General features: G+C 42.0%; 1 protein-coding gene across 1 annotated transcript; it reads right to left on the bottom strand.

Annotated features, from left to right (window-relative positions):
• Window positions 1-800: 800 nt before the first annotated feature.
• Window positions 801-23,663, bottom strand: Ilk (integrin linked kinase). The gene is made up of 6 exons (XM_067786962.1): window positions 23,374-23,663; window positions 21,283-21,448; window positions 20,817-21,218; window positions 20,605-20,748; window positions 20,353-20,520; window positions 801-3,113 (listed from the first exon to the last, which is right to left on the bottom strand). Exons 1-6 carry the CDS (start codon window positions 23,460-23,462, stop codon window positions 2,736-2,738), a joined length of 1,347 nt encoding a protein of 448 aa, XP_067643063.1. The 5' UTR covers window positions 23,463-23,663; the 3' UTR covers window positions 801-2,735.
• Between the last annotated feature and the right edge of the window lie 94 nt (window positions 23,664-23,757).

Here is a 23,757-nt window from a genome sequence, read left to right on the forward strand (position 1 = left end):
CCTTCAGGCCATCCCTCCATCCCCACCCCCAAGTTCCATGAGGAGCTTAGGGTCACCAGAGCCTCGTCTGTTAGTGAAACAGGATTCGCCGCGGATAGGTGAGGTTGACAATTGGGTTTGGAGAAGCTGTATATTGCGCTGGCAACCTGAAGGATTGCGCTACACAGCCCCTTGAATCCCCAGGCTTGGATTTTTGGGCACTATTGTTATCACTGAAATCGTTGTCCGTTAATCGTTTGTCATGTCCGTATCTGAGAAGAGAATTCATCTGAGGGCTTTTTTTCAATGGTAGGAGTTCTTTCGCTTTTTTAAAAATTGGATTAGTAAGAACAATGCTAATAAATTAGAGTGGAATATAAAACTGGATTACAGAATGGGCAGGTATGCTTGTCATAGGAGGCGACTAAAATACCAAATTGAATAAAGAGGTTGTGTAGCGCAACCCTTTCAAGGTGTTGCCAGCGCAAAATATTCTCCAACCCAATTGTCAACCTCACCTACCCGTGGCGAAACCTGTTACTTTAACAGCCTAGGCTCTGGTAACCCCAAATTCCTCTTGGATCTAGGGGGTGGCAGGGCGGGATGGCCTTGAAAGTTGCATGTGGTCATACTAAATCGTTCCCGATATGGTCGGGATGGTACCGCAATGATGCTTGTTACCGGAACGTAACGGATCTGCATCCGGCAAAGGACCATCAACAGCGATAACACTTCCCAAGGCCTTCGGGGAGTGTCCTTAGCGCTACCACAACAACAGAATGGGCTGCCCAAATCTTACCGAAATAAAAAAGAAACATGTCTTAACTTAAAAAGTCTACATATATTAAATATTTTATTTTGTTATATATTTTAAATAAAATTTATTTATATAAAAATATCAAAAATATAACATCAATAATTGAAAATAATAATTGGTGATAAGAAGTACAAAAAATAAATAACACAGATATATAAAAGAAATTTAAAAGTAGTATAATTAATGCGAAATACAACAGCGGTAGTATAAATATTAATAGAGCACCAGGTAAATAGCTTTATTTAATGCTTTGTTCATTGAGAGATTAGTTAATATTGCTTTTTGAAATACAATAGCACATTTTAGTACACTTGCAAAGATATAAAAAAAATTGAATTAATATTTAATTAGCTGGTTTAAGTAGACAGTGAGAGAAGCTTAACAATTTCTACAAAGGAGAATTTCCTACAATACATTTAATTGACTTGAAATTGTTATATATACAACAATAACGTTTTTACTAGGGCTCAATAAAAATCTGAATATGAAAACGTACATATTAATGAGCATTATTATAAAAAATGTGGCATTTGTAAGTCATCAAAAATTTAACTTGCAAAATACAAAATAATTTTTGTGCATCTTTCTTTACTTAGTATAAACATTTTAGTATAAATTCATGTATTTCGTTAGTCAAAGATTTAAACGATTTTAGGCACTTTTACTTTTCATAAACAGCATAGCTGCAGGCAGCGTCTTACATAGGATGAATTTCATATAAAAACCTATAAAAAAGGCACATTTTGAACCCGACCCCCTCAGATTTTGATGAAATTTTGCATAGAGGTACACTTTACTTATACAAACACCACCTCATTTTTAGAAATTGCATTTTTGAAAAATTGTCAAAGTTGGGAAAAATGCGTGACAAATTACGGTAATAGGTACTTTTGAGCTGTGATAACTACGGAACGACTCAACCGATTTCAAAGATCTTAATACCATTGGAAAGGTATTCGAATCGGCTGTCGAAATCGTACACTGAGACATTTTTTTTTTGTTTTTAAATGCTTGATCTTTGTAATTTTTTCCAGGTTTAGTTTTTTAATACTTAAAAAAATGGTTTTTCAGCGAAATAAAAATTCTTACACTACACGGTTTCGAAAGCCTATTTGAATACCTTCCTAATGGTAGCAAGATCATTAAAATCAGTTCAGTTCCAAGTTTAAAATTTTATTTTTGAAACAAACAATTTTTCAGTGTAATAACATATTTTTACAGTGTATATTTTCAAAAGCCGATTCGAATACCTTTCCAATGGTATCAAGATCTTCGAAATCGTTTGAGCCATACCGTAGTTATCACAGCTCAAAAGTACCATAATATCGAAAATAAAGCGATGCATTTACTTAAAATTGGACCTTTCTAAAAAAATATATTTTATTTTAAAGCGTTTGGCCTTTGAAGTTTTTTTCAAGTTTAAAATTTTATTTTAGAAAACAAAAAATTTTTTCAGTGTATTAAAAATTTTTTAGAGTGTATATTTTCGAAAGCCGATTCGAATACCTTTCCAATGGTACCAAGATCTTTGAAATCGTTTGAGCCATTCCGTAGTATCACAGCTCAAAAGTACCTATTACCGTCATTCTTCACGCATTTTTCACAACTTTGACACCTTGCTACGCCCACAATTTTTCAAAAATGCAATTTATAAAAATGAGGTTGTGTTTGTACAGGTAAAGTGTACCTGTATGCAAAATGTCATCAAAATCTGAGGGGGTCTGGTTCAATGCATATTGGTTTTGATATGAAATTCATGTAAAATATATGTTCGCTGCGTTACAAATGTTAATCTAAAAGTGATTAAACTGGCATTTTGCTACAATTGAGTCACTCCGACAATTACTTATTGATTTTGTTTATAACAAATCGTCGGATTTTGTGCAGCAGTAATAAAAAAAACATGCGTATTCAAAATAAATTCTTTCTCGTTCTAAACTTATCGCTTCATTTTATCTAAAATCGGTATAACCATATCGAATTTCGGTCGTTTGCCTGCATCTTCATTCATACAAATTGTTATCAGTTTAGCCATGTGCGGCGATGTGCCTGGTGGTATTTTAACACGCAAACCTTCTAGAGCAATTTTCATGCCACATTCCATGGGCGACCATTCGGCAAAAGGCACTTCGCGTGTTGTCAATTCCCATAAAATTATTGCAAAACTCCACATATCGCATGCTTCCCAATTTCTATCCGCCTGTTTACGTTGCAATGCTTCCGGTGACATCCAAGCTGGTTGATAAATGCGTCCTTTCTCTTGAAATGAGAATTTTGCATCGCCCATATTGATTCGCGCTGTTAGATCATCATCGATCTAAATGGGATTTGAACAGAAAAAGAATGTTAAAATTTAGAACATTTTATGTAAAATTCAATCTAGAATTAGCACTAAATATTTGAAGGATAGTTTCGTTATAAGTACGGCTTATCTTTGGCATGCTTTTGGAATTGCATTGGGAGCGACAAATAGCCTTGTTTCATTTTCATTTCATTTATTGATAAGTCACATAAGTACAATAAGATCTATGATCTCTTATAGTACAACAGTATATGAGCCGTTTATTTTGAAAGTGGCATAAGTCATTTCATGTCGTTTAGGTTCAGTGATAATTTGTTTGTATCTCTCCTCGCCTCCAGTTTGTTAGAGTCCAATATCCAAAAGATGCAATTCTTATTATTATTTTATAATTGTAGAACCATCTATATATGCATTCGTTCAAAAATAACAATGCATTTAAGACCATGAGTTGGAAATGACTTATGCCACTTTCAAAATAAACGGCTCATTTGGAACAGCAAAAATACATATAATTCTTAAATCTAGGTATGATCATAACATAAAAAAAATAAAGCATGAAGTCAATAATCACAGATAACATCATTGTTTAGATAGCGAAACTTGTGAACAAATCAACTTGAGAGTATTCATGTATTGTTGCGATAAATAAGATGGAAGAGGATATACGCTGACTTAATTTCCCCGCAAATCAAATTAACCACTGCCCTAGCACAGAACTTGCTGGATCCAGGGGGCCTACTCTGTATTGCGATGCGAAAGGCAGTGCGATGCGAAAATAAATTGCGATGCGAAAGGTAATTGGAACTCTGTAGCGCTATCGCATCGCTAACAATGTCGCTTTTTTATTTTTCGCTAATTTTTTCCTTGAGTATGCATCACTGACCAAACTCAAAGAAAGAGAACAAAAGAAACAAGGCGATTACAATTTCGGCAAACGATTAATTTTTGTTGAACAAATTAAAAAAAGGATTCTGTAGCATTATGGAACGATTTAAATGAAGAAAGGATTGATTTAAATGAAGAAATCCTCCCAGTTCAGAAATTGAACTGGAAGCAGTGAACGTGATAAATATGTGGAAAATCATAGAATGGGAAATATTGCTAGTTGTATCCGAGAACAAATAAAAAATGACATGATTTCAAATAGAAATGCTTTATAAAAAAGTGGTTTCGATTTGTTATTTATTTATGTATTTTAAGTCCACTAGGATTACAAATTGTTGCTTTTGTGTTTCTTTTGTTTTTTGAGTTGTCCTATATATTTTTAAATGAATATAAAGATATCAATTTATAAAATCATCAATTAATGCTTACATATTTGAACAATGCGAATGCCTATTACTTGTAGCAAGAAAAATGCGAAAATGAATGCTGTTTGACATTCGCTTTCGCTTTACAGAGTGCCGGCAATGCGAAAAGGGAGAAAAATTGCGAATGGGCAAAATGTGAATGCGAAAGTCAAAATATACATGCGAATGTCAAGATACAGAGTACCGATTTTGCGATTTCGCGTATTTTTTCTTTCGCATCGCAATACAGAGTAGGCCCCCAGGACTGCTCAAGGAGCCAGGAATTTTGCCCATCACTGATACGGGAATAATACCAAAATAGTTTCGAAATTACCCTTAAATAACTTCGAAAGTATAAAATATATAATATTGAAATAATAAACGTCTATCTTAAATAATCCTGGTCGAGAAGGAACTGGGGGTGGAGGCGGAATGGCAGTTGTTGTTGTTGTTGTATTAACGATAAAGACACTCCCCTACTGTTTTTGGGTGTCTTATCGATGTTGGTGGTCCTTTTCCGGATACCGGTACGTTCCGGTAACAAGCACCATTAAGGTACTAGCCTGACCATGATGGGAACGATTGGACGGAATGGGCTATAAATTTTAATGTGGTCATATTGATCGTTCCCGACTTAATGGTGCTTGTCACAGGAACGTGCCGGATCTGCCACCGGCAAAGGAGCATAAGCATCGATAACACTCCTCAAAACATTTGGGGAGTGTCTGTGTCGTTAATACAACAACAACAACAGCCATCCCGCCCCCACTCCTCAGTTTCGTACGTGATTATTTATATAACAATTTCGGAAGTAGTTCAAGATCTTTTCAAGTTGGTGTCGTTGCCATTTTGCACTCTGCTCAGAATGAATTCGAAATTATTAAGTTAAGAAATTACGGTTGATGATGCTATATTGGTAGCTAAAAGGTTAAAAAATAAAATCGGAGGGACAAATTTACTATCTTAAGGAGTAATTAAAGATTCGGTGTCATACATGGATCATTTCTATGCGGATATCATAAATAAATCATTATTAGAGGGAATAATGCCCGACGCATGGAAAATATCACCAATAGTAACAATAAAGAAGGTAAAAAATTCATTAAAGGTAGAAGATCTTAGACCGATCAACACGTTGCCGAATATCGAAAAAAATTCTAGAAACAGTAGTAAATAATCAGCTCGTGAGTTACTTGCAAATAAATAAAATACTAATTAAAGAACAGTCCGGTTTCAGAGAAGGGCACTCTTTGAAACGGCTTTAAATTACGTAATATCGAGTTGGAAAGAAGAACTAAACCAAAAGAAAAGTATACTTACCGTTTTTGCCGACTTAAAGAGAGAGAGCATTTGAAACTATAGACAAAAATATAATGATTAAAAAATTAGAAAAAATTGGAATTAGGGGCAACGATCTGCAGTGGTTTCAGAGCTTTTTAGGCAATTCCTCTTATTTTCAACCTTCTACTAACGTTCAAATCACTAAACTGTTGAATAAATAACTCCACTATTCAATAATGGAAAATGGCCTTTATCCAAGTACTTCACAATAACACTAATACTTCTCGACAGATAGCGTGCTTAAATCAAACTGACTATGATTGCACAGATTGCGCTATTTAATACTCTTCTATTTCCTCGTTCCATACTTCTAGGTGTTTCCAGAATTTACTTAGTTCGCAGTATAAAATTATAACTACAGATGCACGTGTATAGCTTCTCATATGCGCGTGTATATGTGAGTGATACTTGCACAAATAATTGCCTACTTTTTGGAGTATCTCAGATATATGCATGTGTTTGTGCGTTGCTCTCCGCTGCTTGTATAGACATATGTGTATACATAATGATTAATTTGGTTATGTGCATACAAGTCACTGCTCAGTATCGGCTTAGAGATGATAGTATCCCTTAGTGTTGCTAATATTTGTCACACTATCCTCCACCTAAGTCTGATCGTCCAGATCAGACAAATTTCCTGTTCTAAACGCCGCTAGCATCTCCAAATGAACCACTCTTCTATTTCATGGTTTCCCAATGATTTGTATGCGGTAGATGGTATCACTGATCTTCTTCACAACTTTGTACGGTCCTTCCCAACTGCACCGAAATTTGGATGGAACACCTTTCCGCCGGTGATGGTTGTATAACAGTACCAAATCTCCTTCCAAGAAACCTTCCGAATTATTGTTCTCATGGTACCTGCGTTTCATCTTACTACTCAATATCCTGGATCGTTTCCTCGCACTCTGTTGTTTGGCAAATGAACTACTTTGTAAAGCTTGCTCTTGACGGATTGGCTTCACATAATCAGTATCGTTTTCCCTGGTTTGAAACCACCCTTGCATTCTTTCTGAGGAATTCTTTCGTTCGTTTTAGTGCGTCCATTAGGGGTTTTCAAAACCAGTGTTTCTCTCGCAGGTACCTTCGGTTTTGATCTGTTTGCCCCATTCCTTCCATCAACCTTTGCCCGATCTACTTTCCTTGACTTTTGTGGTCTCTGTCGAATCTCCTCCGCCAGCACTCGCTTACTGCTGAACCCTTTCTCCAAACTGAAGTTAAGTGGCACATCCTGGTTGTCATAGCGCATAATCCTTCTCCGCATATCGATCCTGATGTCATGGTAAACTAAGAAGTCCACTCCCAAAATGACTTCATCAACGATCTCCGCCACAACGAATTTGTGTAGAACCGTGACCTTCCCAATTATGACTTCACATACCACTTCTCCCTGGACTTGGTTATACTCGCCAGTAACCGTATGCAACCTTGCTCCAGGTAATGGCTTTACTCTCCTGTTGGCCAAATCAGATCGGATTAAGGAATGAGATGCGCCCGTATCTACAGTCAGTGCACGCTCCTTGCCATCCACATTTCCTTTGACGGTAAGACTGCTCGAGTTTCTTCCAATTTGCGACACAGATATCACAGGATATTCAATAGCTGGAGCTAGCTCTCGATTTCTACATGTTACTCGCTCTTGCTCATCCCCTCCAGCTTTGTTATTAAGACCACCCATGCTGTTGCAACCACTAGAATCAAGATCGCAATGACGTGCAATGTGACCGGACTTCCCGCATTTGAAGCATTTGATAACTCTTTCACTCCACTTTTGCGATCCTTTCAGTGCCTCCAATATTGTGTTCACCCAGTCTGGCCTTTCTACCTCCACACGGGGTGCTTTGAACTCTGGCTTACACAGAAGCGATGCTGTTTCCTGAATCAGAGCATGTGATACCGCTTCTGTGAATGTAGGTTTTGGGTTTGCGTATGTTGTTGTTGCTGTTGTTGTTGTAGCAGTGCTTCGCCCCACCTAACAGCCGCGACCGATCACAAATTGCCATCAATATCCTCTAACGGGAGTCCAAGGAAACTTGCTGTTTCAACAGGGGTGGACCATAATGAAAGGGGTGTTAGAGGCGTAGGTTCCACATTACAATTAAAGAGATGGTTGGTGTCATGTGGGGACACATTGCAAGCGGGGCATAAATTTTTTATGTCGGGCTTGATTCTGGATAGGTAAGAGTTTAACCTGTTACAGTATCCAGAACGAAGTTGAGCAAGAGTGACACGCGTTTACCTGGAGAGTATGTGTTCCTCTTCCACAAGTTTTGGGTACTTTTCTTTGAGTACTGGATTCACCGGGCAATTCCTGACATAAAGGTCCGACGCCTGTTTGTGGAGTTCACCAAGGACCTGCTTGTGTTTTTTTGCTTCATTTTATGCTCATCCCCTCCAGCTTTGTTATTAAGACCACCCATGCTGTTGCAACCACTAGGATCAAGATCGCAATGACGTGCAATGTGACCGGGCTTCCCGCATTTGAAGCATTTGATAACTCTTTCACTCCACTTTTGCGGTCCTTTCAGTGCCTCCAATATTGTGTTCACCCAGTCTGGCCTTTCTACCTCCACACGGCGTGCTTTGAACTCTGGCTTACACAGAAGCGATGCTGTTTCCTGAATCATAGCATGTGATACCGTTTCTGTGAATGTAGGTTTTGGGTTTGCGTATGTTGTTGTTGTTGTTGTTGTAGCAGTGCTTCGCCCCACCTAACAGCCGCGACCGATCACAAATTTCCATCAATATCCTCTAACGGGAGTCCAAGGAAACTTGCTGTTTCAACAGGGGTGGACCATAATGAAAGGGGTGTTAGAGGCGTTGGTTCCACATTACAATTAAAGAGATGGTTGGTGTCATGTGGGGACACATTGCAAGCGGGGCATAAATTTTTTATGTCGGGCTTGATTCTGGATAGGTAAGAGTTTAACCTGTTACAGGATCCAGAACGATGTTGAGCAAGAGTGACACGCGTTTACCTGGAGAGTACGTGTTCCTCTTCCACAAGTTTTGGGTACTTTTCTTTGAGTGCTGGATTCACCGGGCAATTCCTGACATAAAGGTCCGACGCCTGTTTGTGGAGTTCACCAAAGACCTGCTTGTGTTTTTTTGCTTCACACGGCTGCGTTCTCAGGTGCCGAATTTCCTCAAAATGCTTACGGAGATGACTCCTTAAGCCCCTAGGCGGTGTTGGCTCATCAATCAGATGTCTGTTGGGATGCCCAGGTGTCTGGGTATTCAACAGAAACTGTTTGGTCAGCATCTCATTTCTCTCCCTGATGGGGAGTATTCTCGCCTCATTATGTAGATGGTGTTTTGGGGACATAAGGCAGCCCGTGGTGATTCTGAGAGCTGTATTTTGGCAGGCCTGTAGCTTCTTCCAGTGGGTAATTTTTAGGCTTGGCGACCATATGGGTGACGCGTAGCACGTAAACGTCTGGCCAATTGCTTTGTATGTAGTAATGAGCGTTTCTTTACCTTTTCCCCAGGTACTGCCTGTAAGGGATTTGAGGATTTTATTACGGCTCTGGATTTTCGGAACAATTGCGGCTGCGTGCTCACCAAAATGTAGATCCTGATTAAACGTCACACCCAAGATTTTGGGGTGTATGACAGTCGGTAGCGTAGTGCCATCGACGTGGATGTTCAAAATGGTCGACATTTGAGACGTCCATGTTGTAAATAAGGTCGCGGAAGATTTAGTCGGTGATAACGCCAGGTTTCGCGAGGCGAAAAAGCTGGAGAGATCAGGGAGGTAGCCGTTTATTCTGTTGCAGAGCTTATCGATCTGTGAGCCTGGGCCTGTGGCCATTATTGTGTAGTCATCGGCGTATGAAACGATAGTGACTCCTTCTGGTGGTGAAGGTAGCTTAGATATGTAGAAATTAAACAAAAGTGGGGATAGGACACCACCCTGTGGCACGCCTTGTTTAATTCTTCTTGGTTTTGATGTTTCGTTTCTAAATTGCACCGATGCCTGCCGACCACTCAGATAATTTGCGGTCAACCTTTTAAGACATGGGGGAAGGGTAGACCCTTCCAGGTCTTACAGTAACGTGCCATGGTTGACCGTATAAAAAGCTATTGATAGGTCTAGCGCTACGAGTACTGTTCTATGGTGGGGGTTTTGATTTAAACCGAAATTTATCTGGGTGCTGATGGCATTTAGCGCGGTGGTGGTGCTATGGAGTTTTCTGAAGCCATGCTGATGACAGGCTAGCTGCAAATTTGCTTGGAAGTATGGGGGATTTTACCTTCAGAAAAGACGTTGAAGTGATTGGACCGTTCAATTGTAACTCCTGTATCCGATCTTTCAAAGCATCCATCTCGGTCTCTATTTTATCTTGTATTTCACTAAAAACCACCAGCTGCGATGAGAATTTTGTTTCCTGTGCCTCCAGCTGCGAGGATGTGCGATCCTCCTGTGCTTTCAACTGCTCAGCCAACTGAGATGTCATATATGTCTTATGTTCTTCCAGTTGTGATGCCATATATGTCTTCTGTTCTTCCAGTTGGTATGACATCTTGGATGCCATATATGTCTTCTGTTCTTCCAGTTGAGTTTCCATCTTGGATGTTATACGTGTCTCCTGTGATTCCAGTTGAGATGCCATTGTCGATGTTTGAGCAGATATTGCAGCCAAAATCATGTTCAAGTATGTGCTCGTAACTGTCTGCGATGTTTCGTTTTTCTCTTCAATTTTTGTTGTTGTCTCGTCCCCATCAGGATGAAAGACATCATCGTCCACATTAATTCCTTCCGACTCCATAGCGTCTCGTAGCCGTGCTTGAAGTTCGATCTTATTGTCGGTTTTATTCAATCCACGGCTCTCCAACTCCTTCAGTTGCTGGATCCTTAATTCACTCAACTTTGCCATGTCCAAGTTGTATTCAAAATCTTCGGAATTTATTCAATAATTCCTCTTCTGCCACCAATCGTAACGAATTTAGTGCAATTCCTCTTATTTGCAACCTTCTACTAACGTTCAAATCAATAACTGTTGAATAAATAACTCCACTATTCAATAATGCAAAATGACCTTTATTCAAGTACTTCACAATAACACTACTACTTCTCGACAGATAGCGTGCTTAAATTAAACTGACTATGATTGCTCAGATTGCACTCTTTTATACTCTTCGATTTCCTCGTTCCATACTTCTAGGCGTTTCCAGAATTTACTTAGTTCCCAGCTATAAAATTATAACCACAGATGCACGTGTATAGCTTCTCATATGCGCGTGTATATGTGAGTGATACTTGCGCAAATAATTGCCTACTTTTGGGAGTATCTCAGATATATGCATGTGTTTGTGCGTTGCTCTCCGCTGCTTGTATGGACATATGTGTAGACATAATGATTAATTTGGTTATGTGCATACAAGTCACTGCTCAGTATCGGCTTAGAGATGATAGTATCCCTTAGTGTTGCTAATATTCGTCACAATATATATAAATGATATATCTTCTGTGCTAAAACATAGTAAAATAAGGCTGTTTGGGGATGACGCATTGCTCGAAGTAAGTGAAATGGATATCATGTTAGCTAGAAGCAAAATACAGGAAGACTTGAACTCCCTATACATTTGTGGATTTGTAACAATAAGCTTAAACTTAATGTTAATAAAACCCATTTTATAGTCATATCCTGAGCAATGAACAAGGAATCTTGTAATATCGAGCTAAAAATAATGAACTCAAACATTAACGAAGTTAAAACTTTCATGTACTTAGGGGTTCAGATTGGTAACAAATTAAAATTTAATGATCATATTGATTATATAGTTGCCAAAATAGGCAAAAAAAATTGGTTTTTGGAAGAGGTCATGCAAATTTATCAGTAGAAAATACAAAATGAAAGTGTATAAATCCATCATAGAGCCGCATTTCATACATTGTCCCACAATATTCTTTATTGCCAATGAAGCTCAGGTAGATAAGCTACAAGTTATGCCATATAAAGCTATGAGATTTATATTAAACATGAGGTATGATACTCCCACTATTAACATGATAGAAGCACTCAACTGGTTGAGTATAAAACAGCTTATAGTCTACCACACATGGAATTTGTATTTAATATCAAGCACGGTAAATTACCAACATACGCTTCCCAAGGCAGTCGGTTCTATGTACCGGAGCGACTCGGGATTTTTCCCGACCAAGGACTGTCATTTCAGTGTGACCCCATTTAATTTGTTTCGTCCCTCCCACAAATTGTCATCCTCCCAGCAGCTCCTTGCAGCAGGACTGCTACATATTCTCTTACTCCGGGAAGGTATCGAACCCAATCCGGGTCCGTCTCCTGACCCCGATCCTGAGAAATGGTTTTGCTGCATTTGCCAGAAAAGAATCTTTTTAGGACGGTCATACTCTGTTCAGTGTGTCTCGTGCAAGGGATGGTTGCATCGGACAGGTTGTTCTGGGCTTGATCCCAAAACCCGACGTCCACGTAACTTTTATAAATATTTTGTGGCTCCTTGCTGCTCACGCCCAAGGGCGTCCCGCAGTCTACGCCTAAACGTATCCCCACTACCTTCCAGCAGCTTCGCTGCTCAGCAAGCCACAACAAGTACCCGCTGCTGCTCGCGCCCCAAGGCGCCAACAACTCAAACAGCTGATACCACTCATAACTACTACCTTCGTAGTAGAGCTGGTAGCAGTGCTGAGCATCAGCCCCTGCCCCCGTCTTCTTCCCCCCCCCCCCCCCTCTTTTCTGGCAGCAATCGTGCAGGTCAGGGAAACAGACTCTTAGTCTCTGCCTCCGTTTGCACCGTCTGCCAGCACAGAATATATAGGTTTGCGACATCCGCTCAATGCAGCTCCTGCCTTGGGTGGTGCCACTTTCCTAGATGTTCTGGTCTCCGCGACGGCAACCCCTCGACGGGTTTCATCGCGCCATGCTGCCAGGTCGCAAACCCAAATCATCCGGGTACCCCAATGCTTGCCCAAGGGCGCCCAGTCCCAAGGCCACAACAGCAATTGCGTCCTGGCCTTCCACAACCTGGGCGTAGTCACCCGTCACTTACCCCTAGAGTGGCGACGTCACCCCTCATGCACTTCAGAATTCTGCAGTTCAACTGTAATGGACTAACTGGGAAGATTACCGAGATAGTCGATTTCATGAAGCGGCACAACATCCGCATTGCAGACCTGCTCTGGTTATAATGTCCACAGGAAAGACCGCGAGAGCGGAAATGGAGGCGGCCTCGCGTTTATTATACACCACTCTGTGCAATGTTATATATTTTATCCTGGCATCGACCGCAGGGACAATGTCTTAGAACGTCAAGGCCTATCTCTCCGGTCAGGCGATGCAAATCTAGAAATCATCAACATCTACATCCCTCCTGTCACCTGTTGCCCCAGTGGATACCGCCCTAATATCGAGGCCTTACTCACTGGCAACAATCGCATTATCTTAGGCGATTTCAATGCCCATCACGACCTATGGCATTCAAACTTGCGGGCGGACAGTAGGGGTGAGATGTTGGCGGATCAAATAGACGAAACGACGTTCTGCACAATAAACGGAGACGCCCCCACACGTATGGTAGGAAGCTGTCATAGCTCGCCAGATATCTAAATCGTGAGCGCAGAACTCGTAAACTGCGTCAACTGGCAGCCGATGGTAACATTGGCATCCGACCACCTGCTCATACTTATTTCGTTCGAGCGTACCGCCGACTTCATCGTCACCGAAAAACGCACTTTCATAAACTTCAAAAAAGGATAGTGGGAAGAATATAAATCTGCAACAGACAGCAGTTTTGCTGCCCTCCCTATCCCGACTGATGCCCGCCAAGGGGAGCGTGCCTTCCGTAAGGTCATTGAATCCGCCTCGGCACATTTCATTTCCGCCGGGAGAATTCCCGAAATCCGGCCCCACTTCCCGGCGGAGGCCGCGAGCTTAGCGAGGGAACGCGACCTTATAAGACAACTTGATCCAGGCGACCCCCAAATAAGGGATATAAACCAACGCATCAGATTGCTTGTGGACGAACACAAGCGGGCGAAATGGGAAGAGCACCTAAGAGGTTGTAACCTCTCTACCGGTGTAGGTAAACTTTGGTCCACCGTAAAGTCCCTATCGAATCCGACTAAGCACAAAGACAAAGTTTCCATCGCCTTTGGTGATAAGGTGCTCTCGGATGCGAAAAAATGCGCGAGCGCTTTCTGCCGACAATATATAATGCATCCTACGGTCGACAAAGATAGACGGAGAGCCAATCGACACGCACATAAACACAAACTCAGCGCGTCACCAATTACCATCACCGCTAGAGAGGTTGAGGACGCCATTGGTCGCGCTAAACCATCCAAAGCAGTGGGCCCAGACGGCATAGCCATGCCGATGCTTAAAAACCTAGGGAAAGAGGGTTTCAAATATTTAGCGCATGTCTTCAACCTGTCTCTTTCCACCTTTGTCATACCCGAGAAATGGAAAATGGCCAAGGTGGTCCCGCTACTAAAGCCTGGGAAACCAGCTAACGTAGGTGAGTCATATCGTCCGATATCTCTCCTATCGCCAGTGGCAAAGACGCTTGAAGCCATTTTGCTCCCTTATTTCCAAGCACATTTGCAGCTAGCCCCTCATCAGCATGGCTTCAGAAAACTCCATAGCACTACCTCCGCGGTAAATATCATTAGCACCCATATAAATTGCGGTTTGAATCAATATCCCCACCATAGAACAGTACTCGTAGCGTTAGACCTATCAAAAGCTTTTGATACGGTCAACCATGGCTCGTTACTGCAAGACCTGGAAGGGTCTACCCTTCCGCCATGTCTTAAAAGGTGGACCGCAAATTATCTGGGTGGTCGGCAGGCATCGGTGCAATTCAGAAACGAAACATCAAAACAAAGGAGAATTAAACAAGGGGTGCCACAGGGTGGTGTCCTATCCCCGCTTTTGTTCAATTTCTACATATCTAAGCTACCTTCACCACCGGAAGGAGTCACAATCGTTTCCTACGCCGATGACTGCACAATAATGGCCACAGGCCCAGGCCCAGAGATCGATGAGCTATGCAATAAAATAAACGGCTATCTCCCTGATCTCTCCAGTTTTTTCGCTTCGCGAAACCTGGCATTGTCACCGACTAAATCTTCCGCGACCTTATTTACAACATGGACGCCCCAAATGTCGACCATATTGAACATCCACGTCGATGGCACTACGCTACCGACTGTCCTACACCCCAAAATCTTGGGTGTGACGTTTGATCAGGATCTACATTTTGGTGCGCACGCAACCGCAATTGTTCCAAGAATTCAGAGCCGTAATAAAATCCTCAAATCCCTTGCTGGCAGTACCTGGGGAAAAGATAAAGAAACGCTCTTGACCACATACAAAGCAATTAGCCAGCCGATTACGTGCTACGCGTCACCCATATGGTCGCCAAGCCTAAAAACCACCCACTGGAAGAAACTACAGGCCTGCCAAAATACTGCTCTCAGAATCACCACGGGCTGTCTTCTTATGTCCCCAGAACACCATCTGCATAATGAGGCGAGAATACTCCCCATCAGGGAGAGAAATGAGATGCTGACCAAACAGTTTCTGTTGAATACCCAGAAACCTGGGCATCCCAACAGACATCTGATTGACGAACCAGCACCGCCTAGGGGCCTAAGGAGTCATCTCCGTGAGCATTTTGAGGAAATACGGCACCTGAGAACCCAGCCATATGAAGCGAAAAAACACAAGCAGGTCCTTGGTGAACTCCATAGACAGGCGTCGGACCTTTATGTCGGGAATTGCCCGGTGAATCCAGTACTTGAAGAAAAATATCCAGAACTCGCAGAAGAGGAACGCATACTCCCCAGGGAAACGCGTGCCACTCTTGCTCAACTTCGTTCTGGATACTGTAACAGGTTAAACTCTTACCTATCCAGAATCAACCCCGACATACAAAATGTATGCCCCGCTTGCAATGTGTCCCCACATGACACCAACCATCTCTTTAATTGTAATGTGGAACCAACGCCTCTAACACCCCTTTCCTTATGGTCCACCCCTGTTGAAACGGCAAGTTTCCTTGGACTCCCGTTAGAGGATATTGATGACAATTTGTGATCGGTCGCGGCTATTAGGTGGAGCGAGCATTGCTACAACAACAACAACAACCAACATACCTCGGCAAAAAGCTTATATATGTAAATGATGCACATTCATACGTAATCAGAGAAAACAATAATTTTAGATTACCTCTTTTCAAAACAGAAGTGGACAAGCAAAATATAATTTATAAGGGCCTGAAATATTTCAATGAACTTCCTAATCACAAAAAAAGTAGTAATAACTTCAATACTTTTAAAACAAGTTTATTGGAGCATTGTAAACCCCTTCCAATAAGATAAAGTGTTTCTCCTTTTATGTTTTACATGATATATCCGATACTGGAGCGCGAAAAGGGAATGGTAATGCAATGCATCCGGCCCTAAGGATAAGAAAATCGGTCGCCACCTGTAACTCCAGACAGTTCCAACAACTAATTTCGCTGGAATTCGGTATTTTCAGCCGATATTTACTGTAGCTGATCGGAATCACTCGCGTTCCGTCAGCATTAATATAACATTAAAATTATATGATGTGTAACGAAAATAAGGGCAAACAAAAGTTTGAGCAGGGGGGATTGGAAACACGTCCTTTTCAACCTCCCATTATATGCTGAGCTATGCTGATCGGAATCTTCATGCATTCCGACAGCGTATTTCCTAAACAAAGTTGATGGGTGATTGGATACACGTTATTTCCAATTTCCAACATCCAAAGACATGTTTAGCAGTGTTGATCGGAGACTAATACATTCCGACAGCTTAAAATACAAATATAATTGAAAAATATAAGTTCCAAATATTGCTGCCTTAAGCTGGGAGCACTGGAGGATTGGAAACGCGTCCTTTTCAACCTCCCTTAAATGAGTGGCTCACAGACTCGTCCGTTTGTCAAGCTAGTAAATATGCTGATCGGAATCAAATGACATTCCAATAGCATATTCAATAGAAATACGTGATTATGTTGTTGTTGTTGTAGCAATGCTCGCCCCACCTAATAGCCGCGACCGATCACAAATTGTCATCAATATCCTCTAACGGGAGTCCAAGGAAACTTGCCGTTTCAACAGGGGTGGACCATAAGGAAAGGGGTGTTAGAGGCGTTGGTTCCACATTACAATTAAAGAGATGGTTGGTGTCATGTGGGGACACATTGCAAGCAGGGCATACATTTTGTATGTCGGGGTTGATTCTGGATAGGTAAGAGTTTAACCTGTTACAGTATCCAGAACGAAGTTGAGCAAGAGTGACACGCGTTTCCCTGGGGAGTATGCGTTCCTCTTCTGCGAGTTCTGGATATTTTTCTTCAAGTACTGGATTCACCGGGCAATTCCCGATATAAAGATCCGACGCCTGTCTATGGAGTTCACCAAGGACCTGCTTGTGTTTTTCCGCTTCATACGGCTGGGTTCTCAGGTGCCGTATTTCCTCAAAATGCTTACGGAGATGACTCCTTAGGCCCCTAGGCGGTGCTGGTTCGTCAATCAGATGTCTGTTGGGATGCCCAGGTTTCTGGGTATTCAACAGAAACTGTTTGGTCAGCATCTCATTTCTCTCCCTGATGGGGAGTATTCTCGCCTCATTATGCAGATGGTGTTCTGGGGACATAAGAATACAGCCCGTGGCGATTCTGAGAGCAGTATTTTGGCAGGCCTGTAGTTTCTTCCAGTGGGTGGTTTTTAGGCTTGGCGACCATATGGGTGACGCGTAGCACGTAATCGGCTGGATAATTGCTTTGTATGTGGTCAAGAGCGTTTCTTTATCTTTTCCCCAGGTACTGCCAGCAAGGGATTTGAGGATTTTATTACGGCTCTGAATTCTTGGAACAATTGCGGTTGCGTGCGCACCAAAATGTAGATCCTGATCAAACGTCACACCCAATATTTTGGGGTGTAGGACAGTCGGTAGCGTAGTGCCATCGACGTGGATGTTCAATATGGTCGACATTTGGGGCGTCCATGTTGTAAATAAGGTCGCGGAAGATTTAGTCGGTGACAATGCCAGGTTTCGCGAGGCGAAAAAACTGGAGAGATCAGGGAGATAGCCGTTTATTTTATTGCATAGCTCATCGATCTTTGGGCCTGGGCCTGTGGCCATTATTGTGCAGTCATCGGCGTAGGAAACGATTGTGACTCCTTCCGGTGGTGAAGGTAGCATATATATGTAGAAATTAAACAAAAGCGGGGATAGGACACCACCATGTGGCACCCCTTGTTTAATTCTCCTTTGTTTTGATGTTTCGTTTCTGAATTGCACCGATGCCTGCCGACCACCCAGATAATTTGCGGTCCACCTTTTAAGACATGGGGGAAGGGTGGACCCTTCCAGGTCTTGCAGTAACGAGCCATGGTTGACCGTATCAAAAGCTTTTGATAGGTCAAACGCTACGAGTACTGTTCTATGGTGGGGATATTGATTCAAACCGCAATTTATCTGGGTGCTAATGACATTTAGCGCGGAGGTAGTGCTATGGAGTTTTCTGAAGCCATGCTGATGAGGGGCTAGCTGCAAATGTGCTTGGAAATAAGGGAGCAAAATGGCTTCAAGCGTCTTTGCCACTGGCGATAGGAGAGATATCGGACGATATGACCCACCTACGTTAGCTGGTTTCCCAGGCTTTAGTAGCGGGACCACCTTGGCCATTTTCCATTTCTCGGGTATCACAAAGGTGGAAAGAGACAGGTTGAAGACATGCGCTAAATATTTGAAACCCTTTTTCCCTAGGTTTTTAAGCATCGGCATGGCTATGCCGTCTGGGCCCACTGCTTTGGATGGATTAGCGCGACCAATGGCGTCCTCAACCTCTCTAGCGGTGATGGTAATTGGTGACGCGCTGAGTTTGTGTTTATGTGCGTGTCTATTGGCTCTCCGTCTATCTTTGTCGACCGTAGGATGCATTATATATTGTCGGCAGAAAGCGCTCGCGCATTTTTTCGCATCCGACAGCACCTTATCGCCAAAGGCGATGGAAACTTTGTTGGTGCTCTTCCCATTTCGCCCGCTTGTGTTCGTCCACAAGCAATCTGATGCGTTGGTTTATATCCCTTATTTGGGGGTCGCCTGGATCAAGCTGTCTTATAAGGTCGCGTTCCCTCGCTAAGCTCGCGGCCTCCGCCGGGAAGTGGGCCGGATTTCGGGAATTCTCCCGGCGGGAATGAAATGTGCCGAGGCGGATTCAATGACCTTACGGAAGGCACGCTCCCCTTGGCGGGCATCAGTCGGGATAGGGAGGGCAGCAAAGCTGCTGTCTGTTGCAGATTTATATTCTTCCCACTTTCCTTTTTTGAAGTTTATGAAAGTGCGTTTTTCGGTGACGATGAAGTCGGCGGTACGCTCGAACGAAATAAGTATGGGCAGGTGGTCGGATGCCAATGTTACCATCGGCTGCCAGTTGACGCAGTTTACGAGTTCTGCGCTCACGATTGAGATATCTGGCGAGCTATGACAGCTTCCTACCATACGTGTGGGGGCGTCTCCGTTTATTGTGCAGAACGTCGTTTCGTCTATTTGATCCGCCAACATCTCACCCCTACTGTCCGCCCGCAAGTTTGAATGCCATAGGTCGTGATGGGCATTGAAATCGCCTAAGATAATGCGATTGTTGCCAGTGAGTAAGGCCTCGATATTAGGGCGGTATCCACTGGGGCAACAGGTGACAGGAGGGATGTAGATGTTGATGATTTCTAGATTTGCATCGCCTGACCGGACAGATAGGCCTTGACGTTCTAAGACATTGTCACTGCGGTCGATGCCAGGATCAAATATATGATATTGCACAGAGTGTTGTATAATAAACGCGAGGCCGCCTCCATTTCCGCTCTCGCGGTCTTTCCTGTGGACATTATAACCAGAGCAGGTCTGCAATGCAGATCTTGCTGTGAGTTTAGTCTCTTGAATCGCAGCAATGCGGATGTTGTGCCGCTTAATGAAATCGACTATCTCCGTAATCTTCCCAGTTAGTCCATTACAGTTGAACTGCAGAATTCTGAAGTGCATGAGGGGTGACGCCGCCACTCTAGGGGTAAGTGAGGGGTGACTACGCCTAGGTTGTGGAAGGCCAGGACGCAATTGCTGTTGTGGCCTTGGGACTGGGCGCCCTTGGGCAAGCATTGGGGTACCCGGATGATTTGGGTTTGCGACCTGGCAACATGGCGCGATGAAACCCGTCGGGGGGTTGCCGTCGCGGAGACCAGAACATCTAGGAAAGTGGCACCACCCAAGGCAGGAACCCCATTCAATAAGTGATTATAATAATGAATTGTACTTAGTAGTTTTAGTTTTAGGCCTAAACAGTCGTAATAATAAATAAATTAAATTAAATAATTTGGTATTATTTTATATAACGCTTCAGTAGTTAAGTGTTAAAACCATCAAAAATTATAACGACCTTATCCCTATCATACTTTAGAAATAATCTTAATGTAGACCCGAAAATTTATTTCGAACAATCCAAAGTGATCCCAAAATAGTCTTGAAGGTTCGCGCAGCTTTGCCGAATATATACCCAGCTGGTGCCAAAATGATCTCGAAGTCATAACGAAGCTACACAATTAAAGTAACTTACCATGACGTGATGGCTATTCAGATGATAGGTTGGTATGATGCGCTCTAAGGAGTGTAAATAGGCCATGCCACGCGCTATATCCAATGCGCAACGCACCGCTTGCGCTGTGTCCACAACAATACCAGAAGCGCGATGAATCAAATTGAACAGCGAACCACGTGTCATAAACTAAAAAATATATACATATTTAATAAACGATTAAGTATAGCTGAATGAGTTAATTAGCGTGGCAAAGTAGCATTCAATACTCACTTGACTAATAGTTATTAGATTTGGCGGTTGATTGCATGCTCCAATTATTGGCAAAATATTAGGATGAGAGAATATACGCAATTTGGGAAATTCCTCATCGAAATCACGTGATATACGTGCTGTACAATGACGCACTGCCAAAATCTAGAATTTAAAAGAAAATGTTCATTAGTGCATAAATCAAATTTGACCAACTTTTTTTTCCTACTAACCTTTGCAATAACATCATTCTTTTGCCAACGTCCACGCCATGTCTCACCCGATGGTGTAACAGCAATTTTCGTATGCAAATCTAATTCACCCAAATTAATTCCTTTGAAACGCGATAATGTTGCATCCCTAGAACGTGTCTTCGTACCCAACCAAGCTTGTTCTTTAAAACTTATTTTCTTAATATCATGACCATTACGTTCAGCTAAATCGTGTAGACGTTTTGATAAACCAGGTTTTGCTTTATCCAGTGGTGTATCGTTATCCTTGTTGGCTATTGATACGAGGGAACCAGCATTGACTAGATCTTCGCAAATCATATCGTAACCCCAAAAGCAGGCATAGTGAAGTGGTGTATTGCCATGTTCATTGACAGCATTAACATCAGAACGTTCACGTATAAGCTAAGTGGGGAAGATTATTAATAATTTTCAACATTTTGGGTGCATCTTTATATGTTTCATTTACCATCTGTACTATATCGCGATGCCCATGCGCAGCGGCAAGATGTAGTGGAATATCATCGCCCATATTTGTGGCATTTACACGTGCTCCACGTTGTATTAAAGTTTCAACCAATTTCGTGTGTCCTTCCTTGGCACACCAATGAAGAGGACTGAAGCCGTGATCATCACTAAAGTAAATAGATAGAACAATTATTAGAGATCTTTTAATGGATAAAGTATTGTGGAAAACAAAAAAATATTCATAACGCCCCAGTGGTTACACAAATTAACGGAAAAATACTCGATATTGTCATAGGCTCTGTTCGATCAAAACGTAGAATTGAATTCTGCCATTGGTAAGATTACTATTTCGAACTGTTATTAGAATCGGTGTTTAAATAATGGCTTTGTTATGTAAGACAAGGGTCCGTAGCTTCCATTCTTATCTATGTAAACAATTATTTTTACTTTAGTAGTTAGATTAACGTCAAAATTTTTCCATAAGTTAGAGGGAAACTGTTACCGTGGTACATAAACCTTCAGACTGCAGACTATTGTGCGCGAAAATATTTTATATGACCTTCTTCACCACACGTCCAAAACGTCTGTCGTCAAGAATCAGTGCTAGGGCGCCCGGGGAACCTTGTTATCAATATACATTATCCTACCATTGCAGACGAAGAAAAAAGACTGCCAAGGGTGACGCGACGCATCGTGGCCCATTTTGTTCCGGATACTGTAACAGGTTAAACTCTTACTTGTCCAGAATCAATCCCGACACGTAATATATGTCCTGAATGCGATGTGTCCCCACATGACACCAAACCTCTTTTCAATTGTAATGTGGAGCAACGAATACAACCAGTTCAATTTTATTTCTTAGACCGTGAATGTCGGATGTCCTCTTCTATTCACCGATTTCAGATCCAATAAAAAATTTAATTCCACTATTTTTTTTATTTACTTTTCGAAGAAATTTTGTCGTGTTCATGGTTGATTCTCCAGGCCGCGTATAAATCCGTTGATTAGACGCTTATTTTTGGATCAGAAAGTCCAGAGGAATTATATCCAACAAAGCAGGGATAGCCGTCCCTATCATAAGCGTGCCCAGAGTTTCCTACATTGGATTCCTATTTTAGTGTAACCCTCATACTGAACGTGTTAACCATGTTGTTGTAGCGAGAAAAACACCCCCTGAAGCCTTGGGGAGTGTTATCGATGTTGATGGTCCTTTGCCGGATGCAGACCCGGTACGTTCCGATTCCAAACCCGACCATCTCGGGAAAGAACCCCAGCGGGTTAGGGGATCAGAATATACCCGCGGTAGGTATGCCTGTCGTAAGAGGCGACTAAAATACCAGATTCAAGGGGCTGTGTAGCGGAACCCTTCAGGTTACCAGCGAATATATAGCTTCTCCAAACCCAATTGTCAACCTCACCTATCCGCGGCGAATCCTATTTCACTAACAGACGAGGCTCTGGCGACCCCAAGCTCCACGTGGAACTTGGGGGTGGGCAGGGATGGGATGGCCTGAAGGTTTAATGTGGTCACATAAATCGTTCCCGAGAGGGTCGGGCTAGCACCTTAATGGTGCTGTGGTACCGGAGAGTACCATATCTATATCCGGCAAAGGACCATCACATCGATAACACTCCCCAAAGTCTTCGGGCAGCAACCTTATCGCTACAACAACAACAACAACAACATCTCGGGAACGAGTTAACCATAATAGCTGTGAGATGAATATTGGATTTGATACAATGCAGCTAGATGGCTAGATGTTCAAATCTGGTACCAATATGCTGCGATGGTCTGATTAACAAATTTTGAGATCATGCCCATTCAGTCAATTGCAGTAAATTATAGATAATAAATATTTACTCCGAGCACAAATCTGATACTGGAGATTTTATTGTTGTTCTTAATTTGTGGTGGCGCTGTGTGTCATATGCAAATTTTTACAAATTTTAGAGGCCATCAAACATAAATCATGACGTCATTCATCATCTCATACTCCCTCATCTGCTAGTTATTTTGGAGCAAAGTGATTTAGTGCCCTTTGCAGACAATTACACAACATTATCTTAAGATTATAATCCTTTGTTTTCATACCCCAAATTCATATCATTGCCCGTATCTTCCAGCCATAGGCGCACTTGTATCGAATTTCCTTCACGGCACCAATGAAATATATCCTCCATATTTGTACTTTTTGCGGTTCTGTCTAATAAACTCCAATGATTACACGATATTCAGGATCTTTGGTTACTGTTTTATCATGAAATAATAGTACAAATTCAATTTATAAAGCAAATTTCTAAATAAATTCAACAGATTGCCTGCAGCAGCACTTCAAGAATTTTTGGGGAAGAACTGTCAAATTTCACGTATGTAGTGATGGAACGATATTTCGCTATTGGTGATTGCATCGCCGGTATTGACAAATCGCTAATAGCTGTAGCTATTGCAATCCAAAAATATCAGTGATTGGCGATT

The sequence above is a fragment of the Eurosta solidaginis genome, chromosome 5, assembly GCF_040869045.1.
Source record: "Eurosta solidaginis isolate ZX-2024a chromosome 5, ASM4086904v1, whole genome shotgun sequence".
In the NCBI taxonomy this organism is placed as follows: domain Eukaryota; kingdom Metazoa; phylum Arthropoda; class Insecta; order Diptera; family Tephritidae; genus Eurosta; species Eurosta solidaginis.